This window comes from Chelonia mydas, chromosome 8, assembly GCF_015237465.2.
Source record: "Chelonia mydas isolate rCheMyd1 chromosome 8, rCheMyd1.pri.v2, whole genome shotgun sequence".
NCBI classification, from domain to species: Eukaryota; Metazoa; Chordata; order Testudines; family Cheloniidae; genus Chelonia; species Chelonia mydas.
In genome coordinates, this window is record NC_057854.1 from 83,221,082 (window position 1) to 83,246,362 (window position 25,281).

The 25,281-nt window shown below is 41.5% G+C and overlaps 1 protein-coding gene across 10 annotated transcripts in view; it reads left to right on the forward strand.

Annotated features, from left to right (window-relative positions):
• SLC44A5 (solute carrier family 44 member 5) overlaps window positions 1-25,281 on the forward strand; it is a 179,283-nt gene that overhangs the window by 124,915 nt on the left and 29,087 nt on the right. For all 10 annotated transcript variants that reach the window (XM_037907465.2, XM_037907467.2, XM_027824998.3 and 7 more), the window contains exons 4-12: window positions 9,485-9,569; window positions 12,210-12,294; window positions 15,217-15,345; window positions 18,147-18,207; window positions 19,376-19,499; window positions 20,864-20,947; window positions 22,536-22,648; window positions 23,086-23,217; window positions 25,075-25,174. In XM_037907465.2, coding sequence (XP_037763393.1) covers window positions 9,485-9,569; window positions 12,210-12,294; window positions 15,217-15,345; window positions 18,147-18,207; window positions 19,376-19,499; window positions 20,864-20,947; window positions 22,536-22,648; window positions 23,086-23,217; window positions 25,075-25,174 — 913 coding nt within the window. The remainder of the gene's footprint in view (window positions 1-9,484; window positions 9,570-12,209; window positions 12,295-15,216; window positions 15,346-18,146; window positions 18,208-19,375; window positions 19,500-20,863; window positions 20,948-22,535; window positions 22,649-23,085; window positions 23,218-25,074; window positions 25,175-25,281) is intronic.

A 25,281-nucleotide genomic window follows, 5' to 3' on the forward strand; every position in this document is an offset into this window, starting at 1 on the left:
GCACATGCCTTGGAATCCTATTAGGAAAAAACCTTCTAACCAAATGCTTAGGTATAAAACATTGAGGGGTTTGGAATCCAACCATGGATCCAGACCCAAATTTTGTGGCTGGCCACTATTTTTATCTGTGATGGGTGGACCCAAATTTTTGCATCTGAACACCCCTTTTACATATCCAAATCTAAACCCCACATGGTGCCTGCTTTTTCTTTGTCCTCAGATTGTAATTCATCGTTCTTTTTACTCTTATTTTAAATGAAAGATGGGATCAGCATGGGTCCTACTCCAAAGGCCAGCCCTGCTCCAAATGCATGAGCGTCAATAAAGTTCATATGAAGAGAAAATAGATTATAAATCAATTCTCCGTCATGAGTTATGCCTTAAGCGTCTCCTGTCCTTTGGCTTATTATAGAAATAAAAAAGTTGATTTTCCTGGTTTCTTGACTATGTGAGAATAGCTTCCTCATTTCACGTGTCATTTGGCTGGATAAAGAAAGGAAATACTCAAACTAGGGCTGTCAATTAATGGCAGTTAACTCACACGATTAACTCAAAAAAATTAATCGCGGTTAAAAAATTAATCATGATTAATCACACTGTTAAACAATAGAATACAAATTGAAATTTATTAAATACTTTGGATTGTTTCTACATTTTCAAATATATCGATTTCAATTACAACACAATACAAAGTGTACAGTGCTCACTTTATATGATTTTTTAATTACAAATATTTGCACTGTAAAATGATAAAAGAAATAGTGTTTTTCAATTCACCTCATACAAGTACTGTAGTGCAATCTCTTTATCATGAAAGTGCAACTTACAAATGTAGGTTTTTTTGTTACATAACTGCACTCAAAAACAAAACAATGTAAAACTTTAGAGCCTACAAGTCCACTCAGTCCTCCTTCTTGTTTAGCCAGTTGCTAAGAGAAACAAGTTTGTTTACATTTACGGGAGATAATGCTGCCAATTCTCACTTTCAGATGACACTGTAATTAAGAACAGGCTGTTGCATGACACTGTTGTAGCTGGCATCGCAAGATATTTACATGTCAGATGTGCTAAAGATTCATATACCTCTTCATGCTTCAGCCATCAGAGGACATGCTTCCATGCTGATGACGCTTGTTAAAAAAAAAAAAGTGTTAATTACATTTGTGACTGAACTCCTTGGGGGAGAATTGTATGTCTCCTGCTCTGTTTTACGCACATTCTGCCATATATTTCATGTTATAGCAGTCTTGGATGATGAACCACCACATGTTGTTCGTTTTAAGAACACTTTCACTGCAGATTTGACAAAACGCAAAGAAGATACCAATGTGAGATTTCTAAAAATAACTACAGCACTCGACCCAAGGTTTAAGAATCTGAAGTGCTTTCCAAAATCTGAGAGGAATGTGGTGTGGAGCATGCTTTCAGAAGTCTTAAAAGGGCAACACTCTGATGCGGAAACTACAGAATCCAAGCCACCAAATAAGAAAATCCACCTTCTGGTGGTGGCATCTGATTCAGATGATGAAAATGAACGTGTGTCAGTCCGCACTGCTTTGGATCGTAATCGAGGAGAACCTGTCATCAGCATGGATGCATGTCCTCTGTAATGAGTTGAAGCATGAAGGGATATATGAATCTTTAGCATATCTGGCATGTAAATATCTTGTGATGCCGGCTACAACAGTACCATGCAAATGCCTGTTCTCACTTTTAGGTGACATTGCAAACAAGAAGCAGGCAGCATTATCTTCTGAAAATGTAAAAAAAACTTGTTTGTCTGAGTGATTAGCTGAACAAGAAGTAGGACTGATTGGACTTGTAGGCTCTAAAGTTTTACATTATCTTATTTTTGAATGCAGGGTTTTTTGGTACATAATTCTACATTTGTAATTTCAACTTTCGTGATAGAGATTACACTACAGTACTTGTATGAAGTGAATTGAAAAATACTATTTGTTTTGTTTTTTACAGTGCAAATATTTGTAATCAAAAATAAATATAAAGTGAGCACTGTACACTTTGTATTCTGTGTTGTAACTGAAATCAATATATTTGAAAATGTGGGAAAACTTCCAAAAATATTTAAATAAATGGTATTTTATTATTGTTTAATAGCGTGATTAATTGCAATTAATTTTTTTTAATCGCTTGACAACCCTAACTCAAACCCATCACTTGGAGCTGCTATTGGTTGAAAATCTGTGGCTCACTTTCTACCCACAGCTATGTGTGCACAACTCCCACTGGCCTCAGTGAGACATGCACTTCAGCCCTCTTGAAACACACACCAAGCCAAATTATACGTGTTTCAAGAGGGCTGTGTGGGGTCTGGGTAAAAGGTAATCGAATCTCCTTGAAAGATCAAACTCAGTGATCTATGATAATATCCTATCTCCATCCTGCTTCAGTGGTGGTTGCTGTTGAATGATTATACTGAACAGAAATATTTATTACATGAGTTATTCCTTGCCATAATTATGTTACCTTTGCAGATAATGCGATAAATGAAAGGGGGGGTAGCTCCTTTTTATGGACACCCAGCCAGCCAGTTAGCTATAAAATCCCTCTTGGTAGCTGTTCTCTACTTTCTTTACCTGTAAAGGGTTAAAAACTCTGACTGCATGCATAGGTAAAAGGAAGGGAGTGGGCACCTGTCCAAAAGAGCCAATGGGAAGGCTAGAACTTTTTAAAATTGTGGGGCGGGGGCGGAACTTTCCCTTTGTCTGTCTGTCTGTTCTCCAGAGAGGGGGGACAGAGCAGAGACAGGGCTGGGACAATGCTGTAAAAAGCTTTAAAAGCAGGTATGACAAATCATCAAATCATACCTCGAACCTACTTATCTGAAACCCCAGATATGTAAGTAGTTCAGGGAATGTCTATGAAAAAGAACATGATTAGGTTTTTTTCTCTTATTTCTTATTGGCTTGTGGACTCCTCTGTGCTAACCCCCAAATGTTTTTGTTTTTCTTGTAACCTTTAAGCTGAACCTCAAGAGCGCTATCTTGAGGCTTAAGTTTTGTAATAGTTTTTTTAAGATCTAGCAAAAAGTTTAAGTTCCAAAGGTATTTTCTTTCTCTTTGTTTTTAATAAAATTTACCTTAAAATAAAACAACTGATTTCCTTTGTTTCTGTCTCAGCTCTTCCCCGGAGGGGTGTGTGTGAAAGGGCTTGATGGTACCCCACAGGAAGGAATTCCCAAGTGCGCCTTTCTGGGTTCCAAAAAGGGGTTTTTTTGCATTTGGGTGGTGGCAGCATCTACCCGTCCAAGGTCAGAAAGAAGCTGTAACCTTGGGACTTTAATAAAAGCCTGGAGTGGCCAGTATTAATTTTTCAAATCCTAGCGAGCCCTCACCTTCTGCACTCGAAGTGCCAGAGTTGGGAATCAGCCTTGATAGATTAAAAAAGAGGACCAATTTAACATTGAATGAAATTTTTATTCCTTAAAGAACTAATTCAGTCCGTCCTATTTATTTGGGGGATTTTTGGCTTATCGGGGAGAGACTTTAAAAAAAAAAATCTACCAGACAGCCTACAATCTATGGTAGTTTTCATTCAGCAAAATGCATGTGAAGGGCAGATAATGAATTATCATAGAAAGAGCTCAGGACTTCAAAGGATGGAGTAATTCAAAAGGAACAAAACTGAGTATGATTTAGATTTATTCCTGAAGTGTGGTTCATATACTAATCTGATCAGCCTCTTTCTGGTACAAAGAGAAATCATTTCCCCCCCCCCCCCCACCTCCAATCAATAGCTTCACTATGTGTAGTTCAGATCCTCTTAGAGCAACATTATTATTTGCAATAGCAAATTTCTCCAGATGTCACTCTTACATTAAAAGAACAATGATGTTTTTATCCTTTATTGTGCTTAGCCAAGCCAAGAGTTATGATAGTGTATCAAAGTAAACCATCTGCACAACTTGTAAAACTTACCCTCAAGAGTCCACTTCATGTTTATAAATTCTTCTGAAATTTTAGCAGAATTTTGTCTTTTAGTAAAGGATTGATGGATTTAGAGTCTAAATGGGAACTTGAGATCATCATGCTTGTTCTTCATCTAAGATGTGCCTTGCTGTTCATGTGATTTCCCTCCCCACCCCCCGAATTTCTATAGCTCCAGCTATAAAAGACTTATTCTTCTAGAACAGAATTCTTCTGATTTGTGTTCAGGGGCATAACTGGGGACTAACCACTGGGCTGGTAGGCCACCTGTGAAGTAGTGAACAATATGTTGCTTATGTAGTAGTCCTGCTTCTAGGAATGTTTCTGCAACAGCAGTGTCATCAGCATGGGTTTACAAATTCAGTATCATATGTCCTATTATCTGCTTCACTGCATTTGTAAATTGTTTGTGTTAAAAAGCCATAAGCACAGTTGGGTAGGCCTGTTCTTCCAATATTAAAACATTAAAAGCATACCTTGAAGGGAAACAAAATAATGATATGAAAGCCTGTATTCCCAAGAAGCACGCTGTTGAGGGAATGACTCAAATAAGCTAAACAGATTTGCAGTTATTTTTTAAATGTCAGTGGAAGCAGTTGTGCTAATCACAGTTTCTCCTTGACAAGGAGTTTTCCACTATTTACATCCACTGACTCAACCATACAGCCAAAAAAAAAAATGTATTTGATAAACATTTAAAATGATAGACATTAGCCATTTCTGATATTGTTCTTGTGTACATCAGTGACAGGATAATGACATAACTTCAGCCATCCTGAATTGTGGATCCCTGTCTGTCAACTGCTTTGCCTGTGTCATATGCCTCCCCACTGCTACACTGACGGCTGACTCAGCTGGGTTGGTTGATGTATTTGTTTCAGCCCAGCTGTGTATGCCAGCATTCAAACGGTGATTTTACAAGCATCAGACCACGCACAACCTTTTGCTGGCATAAAAGTTCTATATACTTGGATTCCATTTCATTTAGTACTTGATATTTGGTCACCAGTAGGGCACTGCAACAAATAAGACTCAAACACTACTCTCTGATGCTAATCATGATAATAACCTTCCACTGTCAATGGAGGCTGCTGATTTAGGTACAATTCTACACTGAATAGGATAGGAAATGGAATATTTATCCTATGGGATTCTTTTCCCAACATTGTTCTAACTCACAAAGAAAGTAATAGTTGGGTTTTTTTTTTCTATTTTCTGCTGCAATATTAATCAAATGTTAAATCTCCATCCTCTATAACAGACCAGTTCTTCTCGGTTTCTCTCTGAAAATTAGTTGAGATGTACTTTCCCTACTTCCACCTAGCAGATATGATTTCAAACTAAAGGAAACCAATTTTACAGCAAACCCAGATAAATCTGTTTTCTAAAGCTCTTTCTAGATAAGGGGCCCACTTTTGATCCCAGTAAAGTCGTCGAGAGCAAGTGTTGACATAGAAAAGCTCGTTTACCGTATTTTTTAAACCAGGTTCATCCAACACTGGTTTAGTGCCTCAATATGACTGAGGCCTCAGACTTGTAGGAAAGCTAAAATCAAGAATCAGTAGGTATGGGCCACTGGATGAAGGCAACTGGACAAGAGTCCCCAAAAACTGGAAATACTGTTCAGAATACTTCACAAAAACAAAAGTATGAGCAAAATGTCCAGCACTTGTACCTCACTAGTTTCCACTAATGCCCAGGAAGCCCATTGCAAAGGATCACGTTTGGAGAATTAGTGAGTTAAGGGCCTAATCCAAACCCAGTGAAACCAGTGAGAGTCATTCCAGTGACTTCAGTGGGCACTGGATAATGAGAAATGATAAAACAGTAAGGATAATACATAACAAAATGTACTTTGTTTATCTGTATATAATTGTATTGCCAATGATGTTTCAGTGCATACAAGTATCCAATTTTTGTCATCTGCAAGCTTAATTAGAAGACATAAAATTCTCACTGATGAAATTTGCAGATGACACACAAAATGGGGGAGAAGCAAATAATGAAGAGGACAGGTCACTGATACAGAGCCTTCTGGATTGCTTAGCTGGGTGCAAGCAAGCAATAAGCTGCTTTGATACAGCTGAATATAAACGTATACAACTAGAAACAAAAAATGTAGGCCATGCTTACAGGATAGGGGATTCTGTCCTAGGAAACAGTGACTTTGAAAAAGATTTGGGGGTTGTGGTGGATAATCAGCTGAACATGAGCTCCCAGTATGACACTGTGGCCAAAAGATGCAATCTTTGGATGCGTAAACGGGAATCTCACGTAGAAATAGAGAGGTTATTTTACCTCTATATTTGGCACTACTGTGATGACTACTGTGTCCAGTTCTCATGTCCACAATTCAAAAAGGATCTTGATAAAGTAGAGATGGTTAAGAGAAGAGCCACGAGGATTGAAGGATTAGGGAACAGGCATGTAGTGATAGACTCAAGGAGATCATATATGGGTGACTTGATCACAGTTTATAAACATCTGCCTGGAGAAGAAATATTTTATAATGGTCTCTTCATTGTAGCACATAGAGGTGCAACATGATCCAGTGGCTGGAAGTTGAAGCTAGAAAAATTGACACTGGAAATAAGATGCACATTTTTAACAGTAAGGGTAATTAACCATTGGAACAATTTACTAGGGATCGTGGTGGATTCTCCATTACTGGAAATTTTTAAATCAGGACCGGATATTTGTCTCAAAGCTCTGCTCTAGAAATTATTTGGGGTAAGTTCTCTGTCCTGTGTTACACAGGAGGTCAGGATAGATGATCACAATGGTGATCTGGCCTTGGAATCTATGAATCAATGTTTTGTAAAGGTAAGAAAGGTCCTTATGGCAAGGAGGACAAAGAATGATCCGTTGCAGGATGGTCAAAAAGGGAACTGCCATCACAGAGACCATTTATGATGGAGTCAAACATTTTGCTTTTGGACAGACAGCAGTGGGGAAGATAGGTTGCCTCATGGGCCACTAGGCACAGGAAATTCTGGATATGTCTACACAGCAAACAAAAACCTGTGGGCTGGCCTATGCCAGTTGACTCGGGCTGCGGGGCTGTTTCATTGCTGTGTAGACTTCTGGGCTTTCACCCAGTCCCTGCTATCACAGGCAGCCACTTTACAGCACTCTGGTGTTTGCTGAGCAATGGGGAGAGGGTTGATTTCTCTGTGTGTAAATGGTGTTCTGAGATGATTAGCAAAGTTATACTGCAATTTTTGTCTTTTTTTTTTCTAATTGTGTGTGTTTGTGTGTGTGTGTGTGGGGGGGGGAATAATTGTAGATAAAATATCCTACCTAGGAAGGGGATATTTTTGGCAGTAGCAGATAATTCCAAATTATCTATACAACGCAGAAGAAGTTTTACTACTGAAATCTCAGCACTACCTTGAATCTGATTTGACAGGCTTTATCCATGCTGCCTCCTGCTATGCTAGTGTGAGGGAAAATAGTCAAGAAGGGAACAAATGGTTTCTTTTAGTAATTTTCAAATATTTTTATAAAGTAATTTTTGGCTGTGGAAAGGTTGATAAGAAAACCCATCTAAGAGCATACAAATAAGGGATTAAACCCATTTGGTGTCAGCAGAGAAACGGATCCATTTGGCCTTGTCTTTTAACTGCATGAGATGCAGGAAAATATTAAAGAACACTCTCTATTGTCATACAGTCACGAAGGAGGAAGGCATACAATATAACACAGAAACAGACCACTCACTCAAAATTTAGATTATTTCATAAACCAAATGTACATATATCTTATGTAGTAAAGACTGACTATATGGATTCATATAAGGAAGATCATGTCTAATAGATTAGGTAACATTACTGAGTGAAGTCAATGGGACTTCTCACCGGTGCAGAATTTTTGTACATTGCAGAATCCAGGTCTTAATAGATAAGGGAGAAAGTAGACAGAATTTATTTGAATGGCTAGAAAATATTTGAGACCAACTAGCAGATTATTTTACAAACTAGAAAACATGGTGTAATTGAGACATATTAAAATGAATTTAGAAACTAGCATAAGATCCAGAAACCAAGAGTGCCAGAAAAATAAAACGATTTAGGGTGAAAGATACATAGCAAATTCTGAGTTGATATACAGCGGTGCAGCTATATTAAAGTCAATGGAGGGTATATTGCAGATCTAGCCCATAGTCTGCAAGGATAAGTATTACATCTACTGTTCTGTGATTTGCAGAGGTTCTCTCTCCATTCCACCCATCACCGTTGTATCTAAGTGCCCCTGCAATGACCTGAAGGAAGATTTAATTTCTAGTGTGACTAAATTTAGCACCACAAAATCAACAGAAAAGTGGGACAATTATAGAGAAACAAGTTCAAAGTAATTTGTGTAGATCAGGTCCTAAAGTGGCTTCTGACATTCAGTGTACACTCTGAAAGGTGGAAATTAGGGGCTAAACGTAATCGTAATGGCTATAGCCTTCTCTACACGCTCCAGAGCAAAGAAAAGACTAGCGAATGATCACAGTTAATAAAACTAAAGCCAACCACATTTTGCAGCAGTTGTATTAGTAAGCCAGATCTAGGGCATACTGTGTGGGCTAATATCCTGGCACCATCCTGCACTTGTAAGGTAATATTTAGAATGTGAGGTGAAGTTCTGATTATTTTGTTTTGGGGAGGATATAGATAGAAATTGTGATAGCCAAGGGCAGTCAAAATTATTCAGAGCTTACTGGGGAGTTGTGAAGATTAGTCAGGTCTGACCTCTATAGCTTAGAAAAAAATTATACTAATGATGATTTTCCTAGTGGTGTACTAGGTCCTGAATGGGAACGGATTGTGCTAATGGAAATAAACAGTTTGAGAAAATGAGATTTTTCAGGAGCAAGAAATCCTCGCCTGAAGTTGAGGAAGGAATAGAAGCAGCATCCTTCAGTTCAGGCTGAGGTTCTGTACTCGTACAGTTGTGTCTCTGCTTCTGTGTACTGAACAAATCAGCATAGCCAGCCACAGCGCTGAGAGCTGAGCACGCGGTTTTATATCCTGAAATGGGGGTTTGCATCCCTTGTTAATGGGATTCGATGTCCACTAGATTGTCATCACCAAATCTTGCCTTCTCGCACACCCATGTAACCCCGTTCGTTTCAGTGGGGTCGTGGGTGTAAGCAAAGGCTCAGTTTGGTCTGTGAGGTTTAGCTCCATAGCACAGTGTGGCTTTAAGCCAACAAAGCTTTTGCAATGCCTCCTCTTTCTCCTTTTAATAACCATTATTTTCTAAGTGCATTACCTCATATTCTGGCCACAACCCAGACATGTGTGTCTTGAAGGAAAAAAGAGAAATGTTTTACTGTCTCATTGATTCATCCATATTTTATTTAATTTTTCATTAAGAAATCTACTGTTTAAGGAAAATCAATTATCTTCAGTAGCTATTGGGAGAGGTTAAAATAGTACATGACAGGTGGTGCATTTTAATTATTAGAGAAAGTGAACTATTAGCAGGCTACTGCTGGACACTTGGAATATGGTGTTAAAAGATCTGTCTCTCTCTTTATATGTTTTTAGCTTGGGTACATGGTGACCCCAGGAAGGTGGTCTATCCGACTGACAGCTATGGGCAGTTCTGTGGCCAGAAGGACACCATAAATGAGTGAGTACTCAGAGCAATCATCTGGCTTTATTTCTCAAGAGGCTTACATGAGAAACGAGGCATCAGCCCTCTGCCTCCTGGGAATTCAATTGGGAGGCTTCAGAAGAAGCAACCTCCACCCCCATTTTACTGTATTTATTCCAATTAAGGTTTCTGAAAAGCTCAGTTGATTAGTGGAAATTTAGACCTGAGTTATTACTGTAATGCAGCTGTTTGCATAGTATGGAGACTGAATAGTAAAATACTATTATAAAATATGGCTTGTGCCATTAAGTGCAAAGAGAGCCATATTTTAAAGTGTCTTTATAAGAGGTGAAGACTCTGATTAACTGCCACTGGTTCTGACTGCTCAAGTTAGGATATTTAACTAATATGCCCTCTGAGAAATCATTATGTTCATCTCTGGGGAGGAATAACCAAAAGCATGGCAGACTGCTTCTCACTTTGTACAAACCAGCATTTCCTGCTCAGCAGGTGCTAAGTACCAAACAGCAGCTGAAAGTAACAAGAGCAAGCTCTCACTGTCTGCTGCTAGCTACCTGCTTTCTTTATGCTACTAGAGAGACGGATGTGTGGTCTGAGCTCAGGTCTGGGAGACAGACAGCTCTGACGCTGAATCCCTCTTTGGCCTTGGTCTAGTGTCTTAACCCAACTTTATTTTCCAGTCTCTTAAACGTGGGTGGCAATTCATAGCTCATCTGGGGAGCTGTGTGGATTAGTTAATCTGTTAGTATCTGTGAGGTACTTGCAGATGAAAAGAGCTATATGTGTCGAAACATTATTTCTGTGAAAACCGAAGCTGGAGCCATGAAACCACATTACAGGAAAGGTTTTCCTTTTTCTAAAGTCTGCATTAAAACACCCCTCACTTAATTATAACTGATATTAAATCCAGTTCCATGCAAGCAGCAACCAAAAGCCCACAGCTGATACAACTCTTCTGCTGCCTCTTTTTCCTCTTCCCATTCAGCTTGCAGGGATGAAACTGAGGAAGCGAGTGTCCAGAGCCACAGCCAGAGGGGCTTCCACCAGGCCCCTTCCATGGGGATAGGGAGTGGTGTGGAGGAACGCCCAAGATAGTGTCCCCTCCCAAGGCAGGGAAGGGAGCAGAGGAGAAGTCTGGAGGTAGTCTGTGCCACTTGCTCTTGCAGATTCCTGCATGGAGCTGGAGAGAGCTGCAGAGAAGTGGCCAGAAGAGTTCCACCTTCCCCTGCATAGGGAGGCAGAACTGTCAGGAGGAATTGCCCCAGAGTCCTTGGGGGAATCAGGAGAGGCAACTGGGCCGGGTGCCAACCCTTCCGTGGACCTGTGCAAAGCAGTAGGGAAGCAGGATCTGGACACACTCTCACTCTCTCTCTCACACATATACACACACAACCCACTGTAGGGCTTAGGTAAGCAAAAACAGGTAGTGACACTGGTGGCTGGGGGCTTCCCGCCCCTTGGGGGAAGCAGAAGGATTCTTTTGCATTCACCCCATTTTCTGTTGTCCATTGTGTGTGTTCTCTCTCTCTCTCTCTCTGTTGCTATGTGGCCACTTTCCTCTGCCATACACGTTTAATCTTTGTTGTCTCCTGTTAATGTCAGCAGCCATCGAACACATCAACATGAGAGTAAAACAATGTGTTAATGACATGGGCTGTGCTGAGTAGCTCACAAAGGGTACATACTCCCAGGGAACTCTTAAAGAGCTGGGATATTTCAGCCCAAAATGTTACTCTGTTGATTTGAAGAAATAACAGCTAAGGATTGGGAGTTATATTTGCAAGGAGTGTATAACTATTTCCTTAACTAGTACATGACTGAACGTGTGTGAGTGAAAACATCCTGACCTTTTAAACTGTTAGGCCAGATGAGCTACTCCCAATTGCACAGGGAGTTACCGTTTGCAACACTTACATGTTATGGGCCAGAGTGGGCCTTGAAGGCTAAAGCCATGCAGTGAGGTGGGAGATAGCTGTGTTGCAATGGGGGATCTGTCAGAATTGCATGCTGCAGGGGATTTGCCATTACGTTTTGCAAGGCTGCCGCATGCAGTCCTCTCACACCCAGCTAACTTTGCTGCCTAGTGTGGAGGGGGCGGGACCATGGCCTTGTCCATACCTGCTCCCTTGGAGGAGGTCTCCACTAGAGCTGACCGCAGGGCTACAATTCCGTTTCACAGCAACTTTTGAGATTTCAAAATTTGTTTTCATTCCACATTGGAATGAAAATGTTCCCACCAGCTCTATTCTCCACTGATGCTGATGCAAGTCTACTGCAGTAGCTGCATGCCCTGGCCACATTGTGCCTGGCCCTGGCGTAAGGGTGAAGGGTCAGAAGGCTTTTTCCCCTTCTTTTCCCTTCCCCCTCATGCACTGCCAGCCACAGTCTCGCCCTTACTTCTGACCAGTACTTGGGTTTATGAGAATCCCTTTCAAGTGCTGTGTTTCTGTTTTCCCAGGCAGCTGCTTCAGGTTTTGAGCAACAAAACACTCTTGTTTGATTTTTGGTGCCACCTTCTGATTAACATAAAAATGTCAGCTAGTACAGCTTGCTGTGTGCTGGTAGTAACTTTATGCAAGTACTATTGGTCATAAACATAGTATATAAACATCTATACATATTAAAATAGTTGTTTTTATTCCTATTTCTCTATAGGAACAAGACCATTTTGTTTTACTTTAACATTCTGAAATGTGCCAGCCCAGTAGTGCTAATAAACCTACAGTGCCCTACAACACAGGTAAGTGAAATACAGGGAGAAAACATTCTCACTGCCTCTTGCTTATTGCTGCTTAAAACTTGACAGAAGTTATTTGATCGACTAGTGGCATTTTGTAGACTATAGTTTGATCATATTGTAGAGTGCAGTGTGTGGTATACATGTGTAGTGGAGTATACAGTGTAGTGGATTCAGTGTATATTGTTAACGAAGGGCAGGAGAAAATAAATAGAAATGCATAGAACTGTTTGTTTTGGATTTAGAGTTGAAAAAATTCCCAATGTGAGTGTGACTGGATTTGGTTAATTGTCCGTCATGAATATAGCACGAGTGACTGTGCAGCAATGTAGTTAGTGCACATTATTATAGCCATATTTCAGAAAATCATTTTGACTGGCACACAGATTTTTCCAAACCAGCCATGTTTAAAAAAATGCATATTTTCTTGTTTACTACTGACAATAGTGTTTGTTTGTCCAGACATGTTACATGCCTTCTGAGGAATTGGTAGTGGTTAACGTGATTGTTTAATGTTAAGTAACCCTTTGGTTTGGCAAAAACAATGAGGAGTCCTTGTGGCACCTTAGAGACTAACAAATTTATTTGGGCATAAGCTTTCGTGGGCTAAAACCCACTTCATCAAATGCATGGAGTGGAAAATACAGTAGGCAGGTATAAATACACAGCACACAAAAAGATGGGAGTTGCCTTACCAAGTCGGGGGTCAGTGCTAACGAGCCAATTCAATTAAGGTGGAAGTGGCCTATTCTCAACAGTTGACAAGAAGGGGTGATCAGAAGGTCCCAGTAGAAGAGAGGCATACATAGCTTGTGTAGACAGAGACTGAGGGTTTGTCAACACTTACAGCACTGCAGCTGTGCCACTGCAGCGCTTCGTGAAGATGCTACCTATGCAGATGGGAGAGCTTCTCACATCATTGTAGGTACTCCACCTCCCCAAGAGGTAGCTATGCCGATGGCAAAAGCCCTCCTGTTGCCATAGCACTGTCTACACTGGGGATTAGGTCAGTATAACTACATTGCTCAGGGGTGTGGAAAATCCCTGAGCGATGTAGTTACACCAGCATAAATTTCTAGTGTAAACCAAGTAATATAGTCTGGTCCTGTCACTTTGGTAGAATATTAAATGAATCTCTGTGCTGATTTGTGCTGCTGTCGTCTTGACTTTGTTACCTAGCACGCTGTGCGGCAGCCTCTTATGTTACAGGGAACACTGCATAATGTTAAGAAATATATAGGTCAATGCTACAGCTGTTGTGCAATGCACTCTTGGATTGGGACTCGTGCTGTAATCAAGTAATCACTAATGTGAGGCAAGCAAGATGGAATATTCGTCACAAACAGGTTGTGTTTTAATTTATCTATTTTCAGGTTCACAACAGATCTGTGAAACTGGAGCGGTTTTTGACCTTTTCTAGTCTTTGGATGATAATTCAGATTAAAGGTTTTAACGGCTGTTGTGAAAATGCTGAAGAACCACTTTGGCTTGATACTTCACACTGTGACTTTTAGAGGAGGTTGTGGTGGTCTCCCAAGCCAGATCATTTACCTGAGTGAGCGCAGGCCTGAGATCTGTTCTTACTTCTGCTGCCACTGACAGGCCTTGCCAGTACTATGGATTTTAGAGGCCTGTACAGACCATGTTTAAATGTTGCCTTGCAACACCCACGCATAGCAAATATCAGTGCCAGTTTTACAGAGGGGGAAACTGAGGTTATAGTAAGTGATGTGCAGACAGCGATTCATTGTCCGAACAAGGATAGAATTCAAATTCCCTCATTCCCTGATCCATGGCTTGTCCACTAGACTCTTGCACCCACCAGGTCCTGGTCTATGGCATAAGATCCCTTTCAATGGACATTCCCTCACATGTTCATGATGTGAAATAATTGCTTAGGGCACTTGTATGCTATGCCCTTTAGGGGAAATTAACTTCCTTCTATGATAAGCCTCTAAAGAGGAAGGGTCCAGACAGGGTAGCTTTGCAGGGGGTGCAGTCTCTCTGAAGCCATTCTATGCCACAGTGGTGGGCTCACAGGAACACTGAGGAGGGCAGAGCATGATCATGGACCCAGTGGTCAGGAAGGCCTGCTTAGAGTGTGTGCTGGAGCAGCAGCCACTACTCCATACATGAATCTGAATAGCAGCCTACCTATGGGTGGATCCAGTCATTCCCAGAAGTGAGCTGTAGCTCACGAAAGCTTATGCTCAAATAAATTGGTTAGTCTCTAAGGTGCCACTAGTACTCCTTTTCTTTCTCCCAGCTCTTAATTTCTCACACACATCTTGCTTACTTTGGCTTTAGTTGGGGAGATGTGAATTTTGCCCTTGGCATGTGTACCTGACTTGTTTGATACCTGTGGGAACTCTGACATGGGTAAAGGGCAATTTACAGCTTTAATTTAGTACAAATGCCCCCTTCATTTGGCCAGTGTTTTGTGTCTTGTGCCATGCCACGTCTTGTGCTGCCGCACCAGCATATTCATGTACACAGCTGTCTGTGCTTAGGGGGTTAGATCAAGGCCTTTTTGAGGATTTTTTCCTGTGTATGTTCAATAAAAATTTTTAAAAAACAAACTTAAAACTGTACATGTATATCAGAATGTATGGAGACCACCAAGACATATGGAGGCAGAGCAGTTGAGAGATCCAGAACTTGGGGAGAGATTTGAAATGGTCGATCAAAAGCTTTAAAAAGTGTTTATCTAGAGATTCTAGCAATAGACAAATGACTGTCCCTTTCTAAATGCTACAGTAGGCATTGCTCCAGACAATCTGATAAAACAGGGCACTTTTATAGATGGTCATTTTTTTGTTTTGCTGTTTTGATAGAATGAGTGGGTTGTTTGGGGGTGGGGGGGTTGTTTGTCTTTTGTTTTGTTTTTTTCCAGTGTATCATTATGCATTTTTTCTTTCCTTACAGCTTTGTGTCTCAAAGTGCCCAGACAGGTTTGCAACATACATAGACATGCAAGGTTCCTACAGACATAACAAAAGTTATTGGGAGTACTACAGGCAGTTCTGCAAACCTGGTTTTAATAAGCCTTGGAAGGTGCGTGTATATACATACCTAAATGTAGATGGGATACATTCTGCTTTTAACAATAGATGATCCTTCGTGTGCATACATTGGTCTAACTCCATCAAAATCAATGGAGCTATGCCAAATTATCTCAAAGAGGAGCTCTTCTGTAAGTGTATTTCAGCTCTGAGATTGTCAAGAGTTAAGATCTGCTAACCAGACAAAATCCACAAATCTTTAAGCGATTACTGAAGGCTCAGTTCAGTGGAAAATAACTGCAGACTTCCATGCTGTGGATTTTGGTGCTATAGGGTATGTCTACATTGCAGTGTAAGCCCAGGATTTGTGGGATTCAAGTCAGCTGACCCTGGTTTAGAGAACCCAGGGCTTGAACATCTACACTGACTGTTTACCCTACCTTAAGAATTTTCCAACTTGGGCATAAACCTGTGGCTCTGGCATCCACACTCCACTGCACAGACCTGAGTCAAACCATGGGTATACCAGACTCCCTAGCACCCTCCCAAAATGTGCCACTCTAGCCCTTTGACCGTGGTGCACTGTCCACTTTGGAAAAGATGGTTTAATTACACTGTCAGCAGGTCTAGAATGGTTGCTGAATGTGCTTTTGGCAGATTGAAATCCCATTGAAAACACAGTGGATGCAGCCGAAGCATTCAAATGTATAGTGATTGAACAGCACATGTATGAGTGGAGTGGGCTAGCTGGCTACCAAGATAGCCCTGGAAAATATGTCCTTCCCTGAAATGTGACTACCTGTCTGGAATTCCTGCTTCAAGAAAAGTTTGCCGCTATCAGCACCCAGGATTGGGTCAGAATCCACGAGGGAATCAGTAGGATCCTGAGTCAGCTTCCACATGTCTTACCCTGTTATGGCTGCATGCAAACACACAGAACTTCACAGCCTTCCTCCTCTGCCCCCGGCATGTTTCTGGACAAAAATTCAAACCCAAGTTGAATTTGGCACAATTGATTTTGTCACCTGTGGACTGCATGGACTGTCTCTAATTGAAATGGACTGAATGGGAGTCAAGCTACTGGCATACAATCTGCCATTAGCAGGATACATGCTGGTAGCCATGACATCCAGTAATTTTTGCATTGGTTCATAGAATGGAAATTCCTCCTATTACTGTATTAATAAAATTAAAATGGAGCCAGAAACTCACTTCTCTCGGGGACAGCTTCTGTCCCTTCTGTGTCTGGTGCGTGCTCTGCAGTGGGCTGTTTGTTGGAGCAGGGCATCAAGCACCTTCTCCGAGTATGGGGCCCAGGATGTGCTGCTGCTCCAGCTCCAAAACCTCTTCTGGGGCTGGTTTCAGGAACAGACTTTACTGTCCTCACTCAGACCTGCTGCTGGCTTCCATCAGTCCCCATCAGCCATCCTGTCTGACCAGGTCATCGTGCACCACCATTGGCTCCATGCTCAGAGCAGTGCCCAGCACCTGGTCCAACTCCTCATAAAATAGGCATGATTTCGGTGAGTTGCCCGAGGTGCAGTTCTGGTCCCTGGTTTTCCCGTACTCAGTTTTGAGCCACTCAGTCCACTCCATGCACTGGTCACTAGTGCAGTAAAGTTGCTACAGTGCCAGTTTCTTTGCTGGTATGCATGATCGTTCCTGGTACTCTTACAAATGCCCACTGTTGTGCTGGCCTCTCATCAGAGATTTACCAAAATCTGGCTGTGCTCCTGTGACCATAAAGCAATGTGCTATGCAAAAGGCTCTTTCTGTTGAGCCTCCGTTGCAAGCACAGAAGGCTTTCCGATGGCGTGATTGCAGCTCGCTCGTCAGAAGTGGATGGAAGGGTTAACGCTGACTCACCAACCTGCAGTGCACCAAGTGGAGCGGGGGTTGCATCCATTTTCACTGAAGTCAGTTGAAGATTCTTGGGATAGAGAGGAGAAAGGAAGTTGGTCCATGACATTGTGGGATACTTTTGGCAGACTCCCAGGACCTGGGGTTGGGGGGTGGGCTGAATCTATACTGCAAAGTAAAAGGGGTCAAACTCTGGGTCCTGGCTTGACTGGGCTTGGCCCCTCCTCCTCAATAGGGTCTTAAGACTGAGCCTGAGACTGATAGATTTGTGTGGAGACTGAAGGCGGGATTTGGGCTCAAGCCTGACTCCAAGCCCAGGCTTGCATTGCAGTTTAAATGTACCCAGAGAAGTCAATTTTCTCCAGTATATAGGTTTAGGCTGCAATGATCCACAGTGGAGAAGGAGAGCTCAGACTAGTACTAACAATTTCCCCTTCATCCTAGAGAGTTTTATGTCTGAATCAGCAGGCATTGTAGTAAGTCACCTGCAGCTTCTCACTCAATTTTTTTAGCCAGGGAATTACTCCAGCTTTGCAATAAGACGACCATTTTGAAATACCATGGGTTTGCATTTGAACATACCTTAATATTCCTCCCACAATAAGAGCACCTTGCAACTCTAACATCAGCCTGAAGTTAAATATACTAATTCTGTTATAACACACTTTTTTTTCTATGAGAGACAAAAACACCTGCCGAAGCACCATTAGTTGATAGGCAGGTCTGATGCCTTCTGTTTTTATCTTATTACCATTCGAAAAGCCAGAAGCATATTTTATTCCTGATCCATGACTGTCCAAGGATGGTTAGGTCTCTTGCTTTCATACTGTGAGTGTCAGGCAGATGCACCAGTCAAATCATGCCAAGAGATTAAGACACAAATGAGGGAAAATGGGCCATTTTCTTGATTGTAAAGATTTCTCAGATTGAACGGGTTTTATTTGTTCTGCATTGTATTCTCCAATTCCTCTTTTTGGGTTTATTTTCTTTTAGTCTGTTGCTCAAGTGATCCGTGATGAAGATTGCCCTTCAATGATCATTCCAAGCAGGCCTTGTGAGTAGTTATACTTTTTGCACATGTCTCAGCAGAGGATTGGTGTGTATGTTGTTAAAGTGCAGCTTCACTCTGAAAGGAGATCCTGGTGTTGTCATGATGAGGCTCTGCATTGACTGTCAGTGACGGCCAAATCAATGTTACACCGTATAAAAGTATAAAGATGGTTTTTTCTAACTTCCAGCTGTGAAAACTCAACCTGAGATCAGGTCAAGCTGGGTTCTTTCTGCCTCATGAGTCATCCCCATCTGCAGACTAAATTACGCACGTGGGCAAGCAACCCTATTGTCTTTGGTTAACAGCATAGCTACAGTAAGGGCATAATATGGCCCTGTATTTGGAGTTTAATGAGTCTAATTAGGATCTAACCTATAGCTCTACAGGTTCTGCAGGGTAAAAAGGGAGCATTGTGTCTCTGAATACATACACTGGGTTCCAGTGCTAATCCCAGAGTCCCCTTGTTCCAAGGAGTGTTTAATTATTTAGCCACAATGGAACAGCTTCAACAGGAGAGACTGAGAAAAAGCCCCACATCAGAATATTGCTTAGCTGAGTAGTCAAAGCATTTTTCTGATCCCTGTTCAAATCCTTTCCTCCCCTCATGCTGCTGTGGGAATTGAACCTGGGCCTCCCAGGTGAGTGCTCTAACCTCTGGGCTAGAAGTTATGGTATGGGCAGTGATAGCGGCACCACCACCTCCTTCTCTGGTCTGGTCGATGGCCTCTGAGCACACTGGGCCCCCACGGTGAGATAGGCTGGGGGGGGTGTACCTTTACCTGATTTGTGGATTGTGCTGGGGCTTAGGTGGAAGATAGGTGTCTGGACACCTACAGGGAGATAGCAGTGTGCATGGCCAGAGGCAGAAATTTAGGCAGGGAAGGAACTTTTACAATGAAAATTCAGGCGCTAAATGAGTGTAGGCTACAAGGTTAAGTAGCAGGCAAGAGGGGATTTTTTTGGATTGCAGTGGTGCCTGAAACTGGGACTTAGGCACCTAGATCTGGTGTTTAGGTGACGGAATACCTTTGTGGATCTGGGCCTCACTACCAATCTGAAATGATTTACACACCGCAAAGCATGAACTTGATGGCAAAACCCCATAATTTTAAAGTGGAGTTTGATGATAAATAAACGTATGTTTTTACCCACGGTTTTCATTACTTAACAGTTCTTAAAAGATGCTTTCCTGACTTCTCCACAAAGAATGGGATTTTGATGGTAGCAAATCAGACGACATTCAAAGATGGAAGAGGGAAAACAAGAAATGTAACTGATCTCAGGGAAGCTGCAAAGTAGGTTCTTCCTTCCTCTCGTGTTTTTCATTTATGTGATACCTTTTGTGTATGTTCCGGGTCAGTGAATTAATGTATAGGTAGAAAAGAAATCAAAATCAGTTGTAGCAAATGACTGAAATTAACCAAGTGAGACATTGTAATGAAGTGCTTTTAAAATTCTATATGAGGAAACTAGCAAAGGATTTTTTTTTATAGAGTGCTTTTCCATTTAATTTGGAGGTGTGTTGTTTGTGGCTGATTGTCAGCTTAGTTTTGTTATTTTATTAGTTCTCTCTGTGGAAGGTTAGCTTCAAACAGAGCAAGGAGTATAAATCCTAATGCTTGAGGAGACAAGCCACCCACCAAGGCTATCCCTGCCAACAGTCCTGGGAGCAGATACTCATTGACACCAATGGAGCTATGACAGTTTACACCAGCTGGAGGTCTGCTCGCTGGTTTTTAATACCCGTCCCAAGGAGTGGGTATCCTAGCCAATGATGTGGGACTGGTAGCATGTGGGAACCTATCAAGCCTCTCCAGGTAAAAAACTAGCATCTCCCATGCCAGGCCTGAGCTAGGAGAAGAGGGAACTTTCAGAGCAGCTTCTCCAACCTCCATCAAGTCCCCATTCAGACTGGGACCAGAGGGCACCCCCTTTCCTTTCCCTCAAACCTAGCAATGCCCCCTCTCTTGCCTCACCAATGCTGACTCCAGACCCCACAGTTTGTCAAGCCCCCTACTCCAACTGTCCCCAGCTATCATAAAGCCCTAGCTTTATTTCTTCCTAGCATTGTCCTAGGAAAATGTTTTAATGTTGGCAACTATTCTAGGGTTAGGGAAAAAAATTCCCCTATGGGCAGGCTATTGTTTTACTGTTTGCTATGCGTTTTTTTTTGTTTTGTTTTGTTTTTCGTCTTTGGTACTGGTAACATTGGAGCCACTATTGTATGGCTTCTGGGGGTTTACGGCAGATCTTACTACCAGCTGATGATATTTTTGTGATGTAATAAGTTATTGCATCTGCTGATACTAACGTTATTTAGAGCTTTTTATTATATTCTTTTTCCTAGAGCTGTACGAATGTTAACAGTTTGGGGGGCCTTCCACCCTCAGTGGAATTTCCTTCCCAATCAAATATTACTGTAACTGATGTTTGTTTATGCACAAAACCTGAGCTACAGCATTGTAATGTAACTTTATTACTGGCAATGACATTTCAAACTCTGTTTTGCTGAAAAAACAAATGCTACAAATAGAGGCATGTTCTAAAAATGCTTTGTGGCATAACTTATATTTTGTTAGTACGTTAAGGACCTATTTGCTGCTTAAATAAGATCTGTAGTATCCCATATAAACTAAACTTTTTTTCTGTATTGCTTAAGTGGTATCAATAATGTCCTTGATGCAAGATCAGTTGGGATGAAAATTTTTGAAGACTATGCCAGTTCCTGGCATTGGATTTTAATGTAAGTTTATTTACAGATATTCCTGGCTCCTACACTTTGTACCTTCCCAGGTATGAATGGAGAAGAACTATTCATTTATGTGTATGTCTGATATCCTACTGTTAAACTCCAAGAGTCTCCTCTTATCACATACTTGTATCATGCACTTTTCATAGATCTTATACACAATGTGAGGCTAATCCTTTATGCTGCTATGTTATCTATAACTACAGCCTCACATCAGTCTGTGGTAGATCTACAAGAGATTTGGGCATTTTACCACATACAGAAATCGGAGCCCCAACCTCCAAATAGTCCAGCTGTTTTTGAGGAGGAAATTTTTGAATGATGAACCATTCAGTGAGAAAGCAGGAGATGTCATCTGGTGAATTTTGGAAAGGAAGTAACCACGCAGGGCAGAGAGGAGCTTTATGAATGTCAAGTGCAGGTTATGGGGAAGAGATCTCCAAAGCAAGCTGTAGCTCTTTCCTTTTCACTGTCTGCTGCACAGTTGTTAGGTTTACAAGCCCAAAGAGATTGCTTACCCATCACAGTCATGTGGTCCTGAGTCTGATCAGTCTCACATCTTTGATAACCAGCTAGGTGAGTGGGGACATTTCAGAGAGCAATCACTAAATAAACTCTAAATTAATGGTTATGGATTTTGTATTTCAGTGGGTACATCTTCAAAGTCCAGGGTTTGTAATCATTTATTTTGTTTCGGCTTCTACTAAAGTCATCACAAAATGAAATATTTTACTGGTGTGTCCCACTTGACTGCATGTTGGGAATATATGTAAGAGGAGACTGGCCGTTATCTCCTCTGGCTGTGCACTCAGATACCTGTGTGCGGGTAAAGGGTTTACACAGCCATCATTGTTTTTTTTTTCCCTCTGTGACTTGCATGCTGGGAATGAAACCAGAATTCACACTGCCTTACCACTGATTTGAGTAGGCTAAAGGAAGACACTCACTGGATAGCTCTTTTTTCCCAATTGCACTGCTGATAGGTCGCTGCCAATGTCAGCTTTTATCTTCTTTCTTTTTAATGCACATTTTCTTCCCAGCTCCGATGCACTACACATGATTTGTTTGGAAGGATAGAAAGGGAAGTGTTTTATTCTCAAATTCAAAATCCCTATCTACCTTTTAAAAAGGATGTTCTTATTTAAGAACCTCAGTTAAACTAACCACACATGTACACATCCTTCCAGTTTGACACTTCTCTACTCTTGCCTATCCACAGCCTGAAGACATCACTGACTCAGAACCTCAGCTGGTGTAAATCAGCACAGTCACTGCAATGAAGCTATGCCAGTTTACACCAGCTAAGGAGCTGGCCCATCATTTATAAATGTGTCTATGAAATGTAATCATACTGCCTAGAAACTTATCGCCCAACAGACTGGTTTCCAATAGTTGATGGTATCCAAACTTTAAAACACTCACCCACTCATTAGACTTTCAGAAGGAGTTTTGGAATAAAATTTTAGACCTGTCATTCTGTAGCATGTGAAAGAGTGACCCTCCTTTTGTAGTAAATAGAATGCGCAAGGAGGAGGGATGCTCATGCCTATTTCCCTTATGTTCATGTCTCCTGTCTTTCCAGTGGTCTGTTCATTGCAATGATTGTCAGCCTGCTCTTCCTTGTGCTCCTGAGGTTCACAGCAGGGGTCCTCTTCTGGGTTTTCATCCTTGGTGTGATTGGAATTATAGGATATGGTAGGTGATAGCTCCTACACTCTCTAACGAAGAACTGCAGAGAGATTTTGTTCTTACTGTTGATGTTTGTACAAGAAAATCTGTAATTACTGCCAATTAAATTTAACTTAATCAGGTGAAATATTGTGTAGGTTTGACAGGGTCTTGAGGGTTTTTTTCTTTAAAGAAACTTCTACTGTGGCCCTGAACTTGCAAGCGTTTGCCACCAGGTGTATTGCCTTGGGGCTACTCACCCATGTGTAAGTGCTTGCTGGATTAGGCTTTCTATATTTGCACCATGATTTCTTTTTTGTTCATGTGGGTTTATAAGCCACTAGTCTCATGATCACCTGTAGTTTTTGCCTGTATGGCATGTTGAAGGCAAAAAAACCAAAGGCTCATTCATGTTTACAGATTCTTCAGAAACACTCAGCTCTTACTGGTTTATTTTTCTAAAGGTATCTGGCATTGTTACTGGGAGTATGATCATCTTCAGGGGACACCTGGATCTGACCTCACGATCTATGATATTGGCTTCCAGACTGACTTCAGAGTGTACCTGCAGCTGAGGCAAACATGGTTAGCATTTAGTAAGTGCCTTTTAAAATTACTCTCTGTAAATGCTTAACCAGGAGAACGAATCATCACCTGTTTTGTGCCACCTATGAAGTACCCCTTTTTACAGATGCTGAACAAATATCTTCCTTTATATATATTTCTGGGATCTCAGTGCAGTGAAGGTTTTTTATTATATTGTGCCATTTTCAGGATTACTAGTTTACCTGGCCTAGAAGTTGGTCTAATCAAACTACTAACAAATGTGGAAAACACGCACAACTGGTAGAATACCACTCTTGTTATGATGTCCCCTTTTGTCTTATTGGTTGTGGTGAGGGAGAAGGGTTTGACTTGATTAGCAGAGAACAAGACACTCGCTGGGGTTCTGGCCAGGTTGCAGGGGAGAGGGGATTTGCCTTTCCTCATCCATCCATGTATCATTCCTTCTGTATGGGTACCATGTGCAGTTTAAAGGGAGGAAGGGGTGAAGTGGTAAATGAGGGCCGAGTGGGCCATTGTCTGCATGACCGGCCAGTTTAGGAGAGGTGGCTGACCATGACTGGTCAGCTGCACTCCACCCCCATTGGCAAGTGCCCAAGCAACACCCTCCCTTTGGGAGTTATTGGGGCCTGAGGGTAGCAGAACTGGGTTTCCTGCATGCTGTGGGCCTAGGCAGATCAGCCCTCATGGGAAATAATTTTTCCTCTGGACAAAATTGGCTGATCCAAGAAAGATTTTTTTTTTTTTTAACTTCCTCACAACATACGGGAAGCCTGGTTTGGTGGGCACAGCATTTATGGTGTTGTAGCTTTGTGGTCATTGTCAAGCGTGGGGTATCTCCTGGGCTAAACATAAGCACAGGACTCTGGCATCTGCTGGCCAAAGTTTTGTCTTGCTGGGGTAGGGGTGGTCTCTTAGGTCTAGTGTAGACTGAGGCATTTCCCATCTCTGCTCTCATGTCCTTGAGCCAGAGGGATGATAGGGGATCTCATTAATTGTCTGGATACCAGGGGTGATTTAGGCACTGTCTCCCTTACCTCCCTGACTCCAGGTTTTGTGGCTTTGGCATAATGCTATGTCCTCCCACATTGGATCCTTGCTTTGCCTGCTAGGACTTGCGGTACCATTGACCCCATTGTTAAGCTGATTTAACAAAGCTGCAGTCTGCTGCATAAAACCTACATGCTGTGTCTCTGTTTACCTGCATGTCTGGGTCAGTGAGCTAATGGGGGCCACTCGCCACATGTTGCTGAGGTGAATCTCTTTAAAGTAATGCCCATAGAGAATATTAGTGTTGTACCATGTGTCCCTATTCCCTCCTTGTACCTCACTGAAATGCTGGCTTGCCCTGTATAAAACTGGGCCGTTGACTTCAATGGAATTACTTCTGCATGACACCAGTGTAAGGGAGATCAGAATCAAGCTCTCTTAATTAAAAGGCTGAATGTCCATCTATGTTTTATTCTTTTTCCTATGTCCAGAGACTACAAATTAGCAGCAATATAGAATAAGCATTGAAAAATGCTTGTTTCTGAATAGCTGAAGTTTACTTTAATGGAGTGCATTAAGGATAAATGATATTTTATGCTAAGTGCTACAGACATATGTTTTTAAATAGATGATTGTATCTGTGAACTGTCTGACATTGCAATGCTCCACTTTCCTTTGTAAATTACAAACACTAATGTCATCTGTCAAGGCTAGCAACTTCTGTGGGATTTCCCAAGAATATATTAAATGGGGATTGAAAGTTAGCCTTTGCAGTCAGAGAGTGAGCAAGCATGTTCTAACATAGGGTTTCTTGGCATTCATGACCAGGATTGTAAAGTACAAGTGGGAAACCACCAATATAGAAAGGCAGCATGTTGGTTTAATTTTCTTGCTTGCAGTGATAATACTTTGTATTGTGGAAGTCTTCATCATACTGATGCTGATCTTCCTGAGGAATCGGATCCGGATTGCTATTGCACTCTTGCAGGAAGGGAGTAGGTATGTTTCTCTGATTTATTGATTTTTTTAAAAAATTGTAATACCCTCCTTGTTGTATTCTGTTGGGACTTGATCCTGCACTGCCTGGGGCAGAATACGGTGGATAA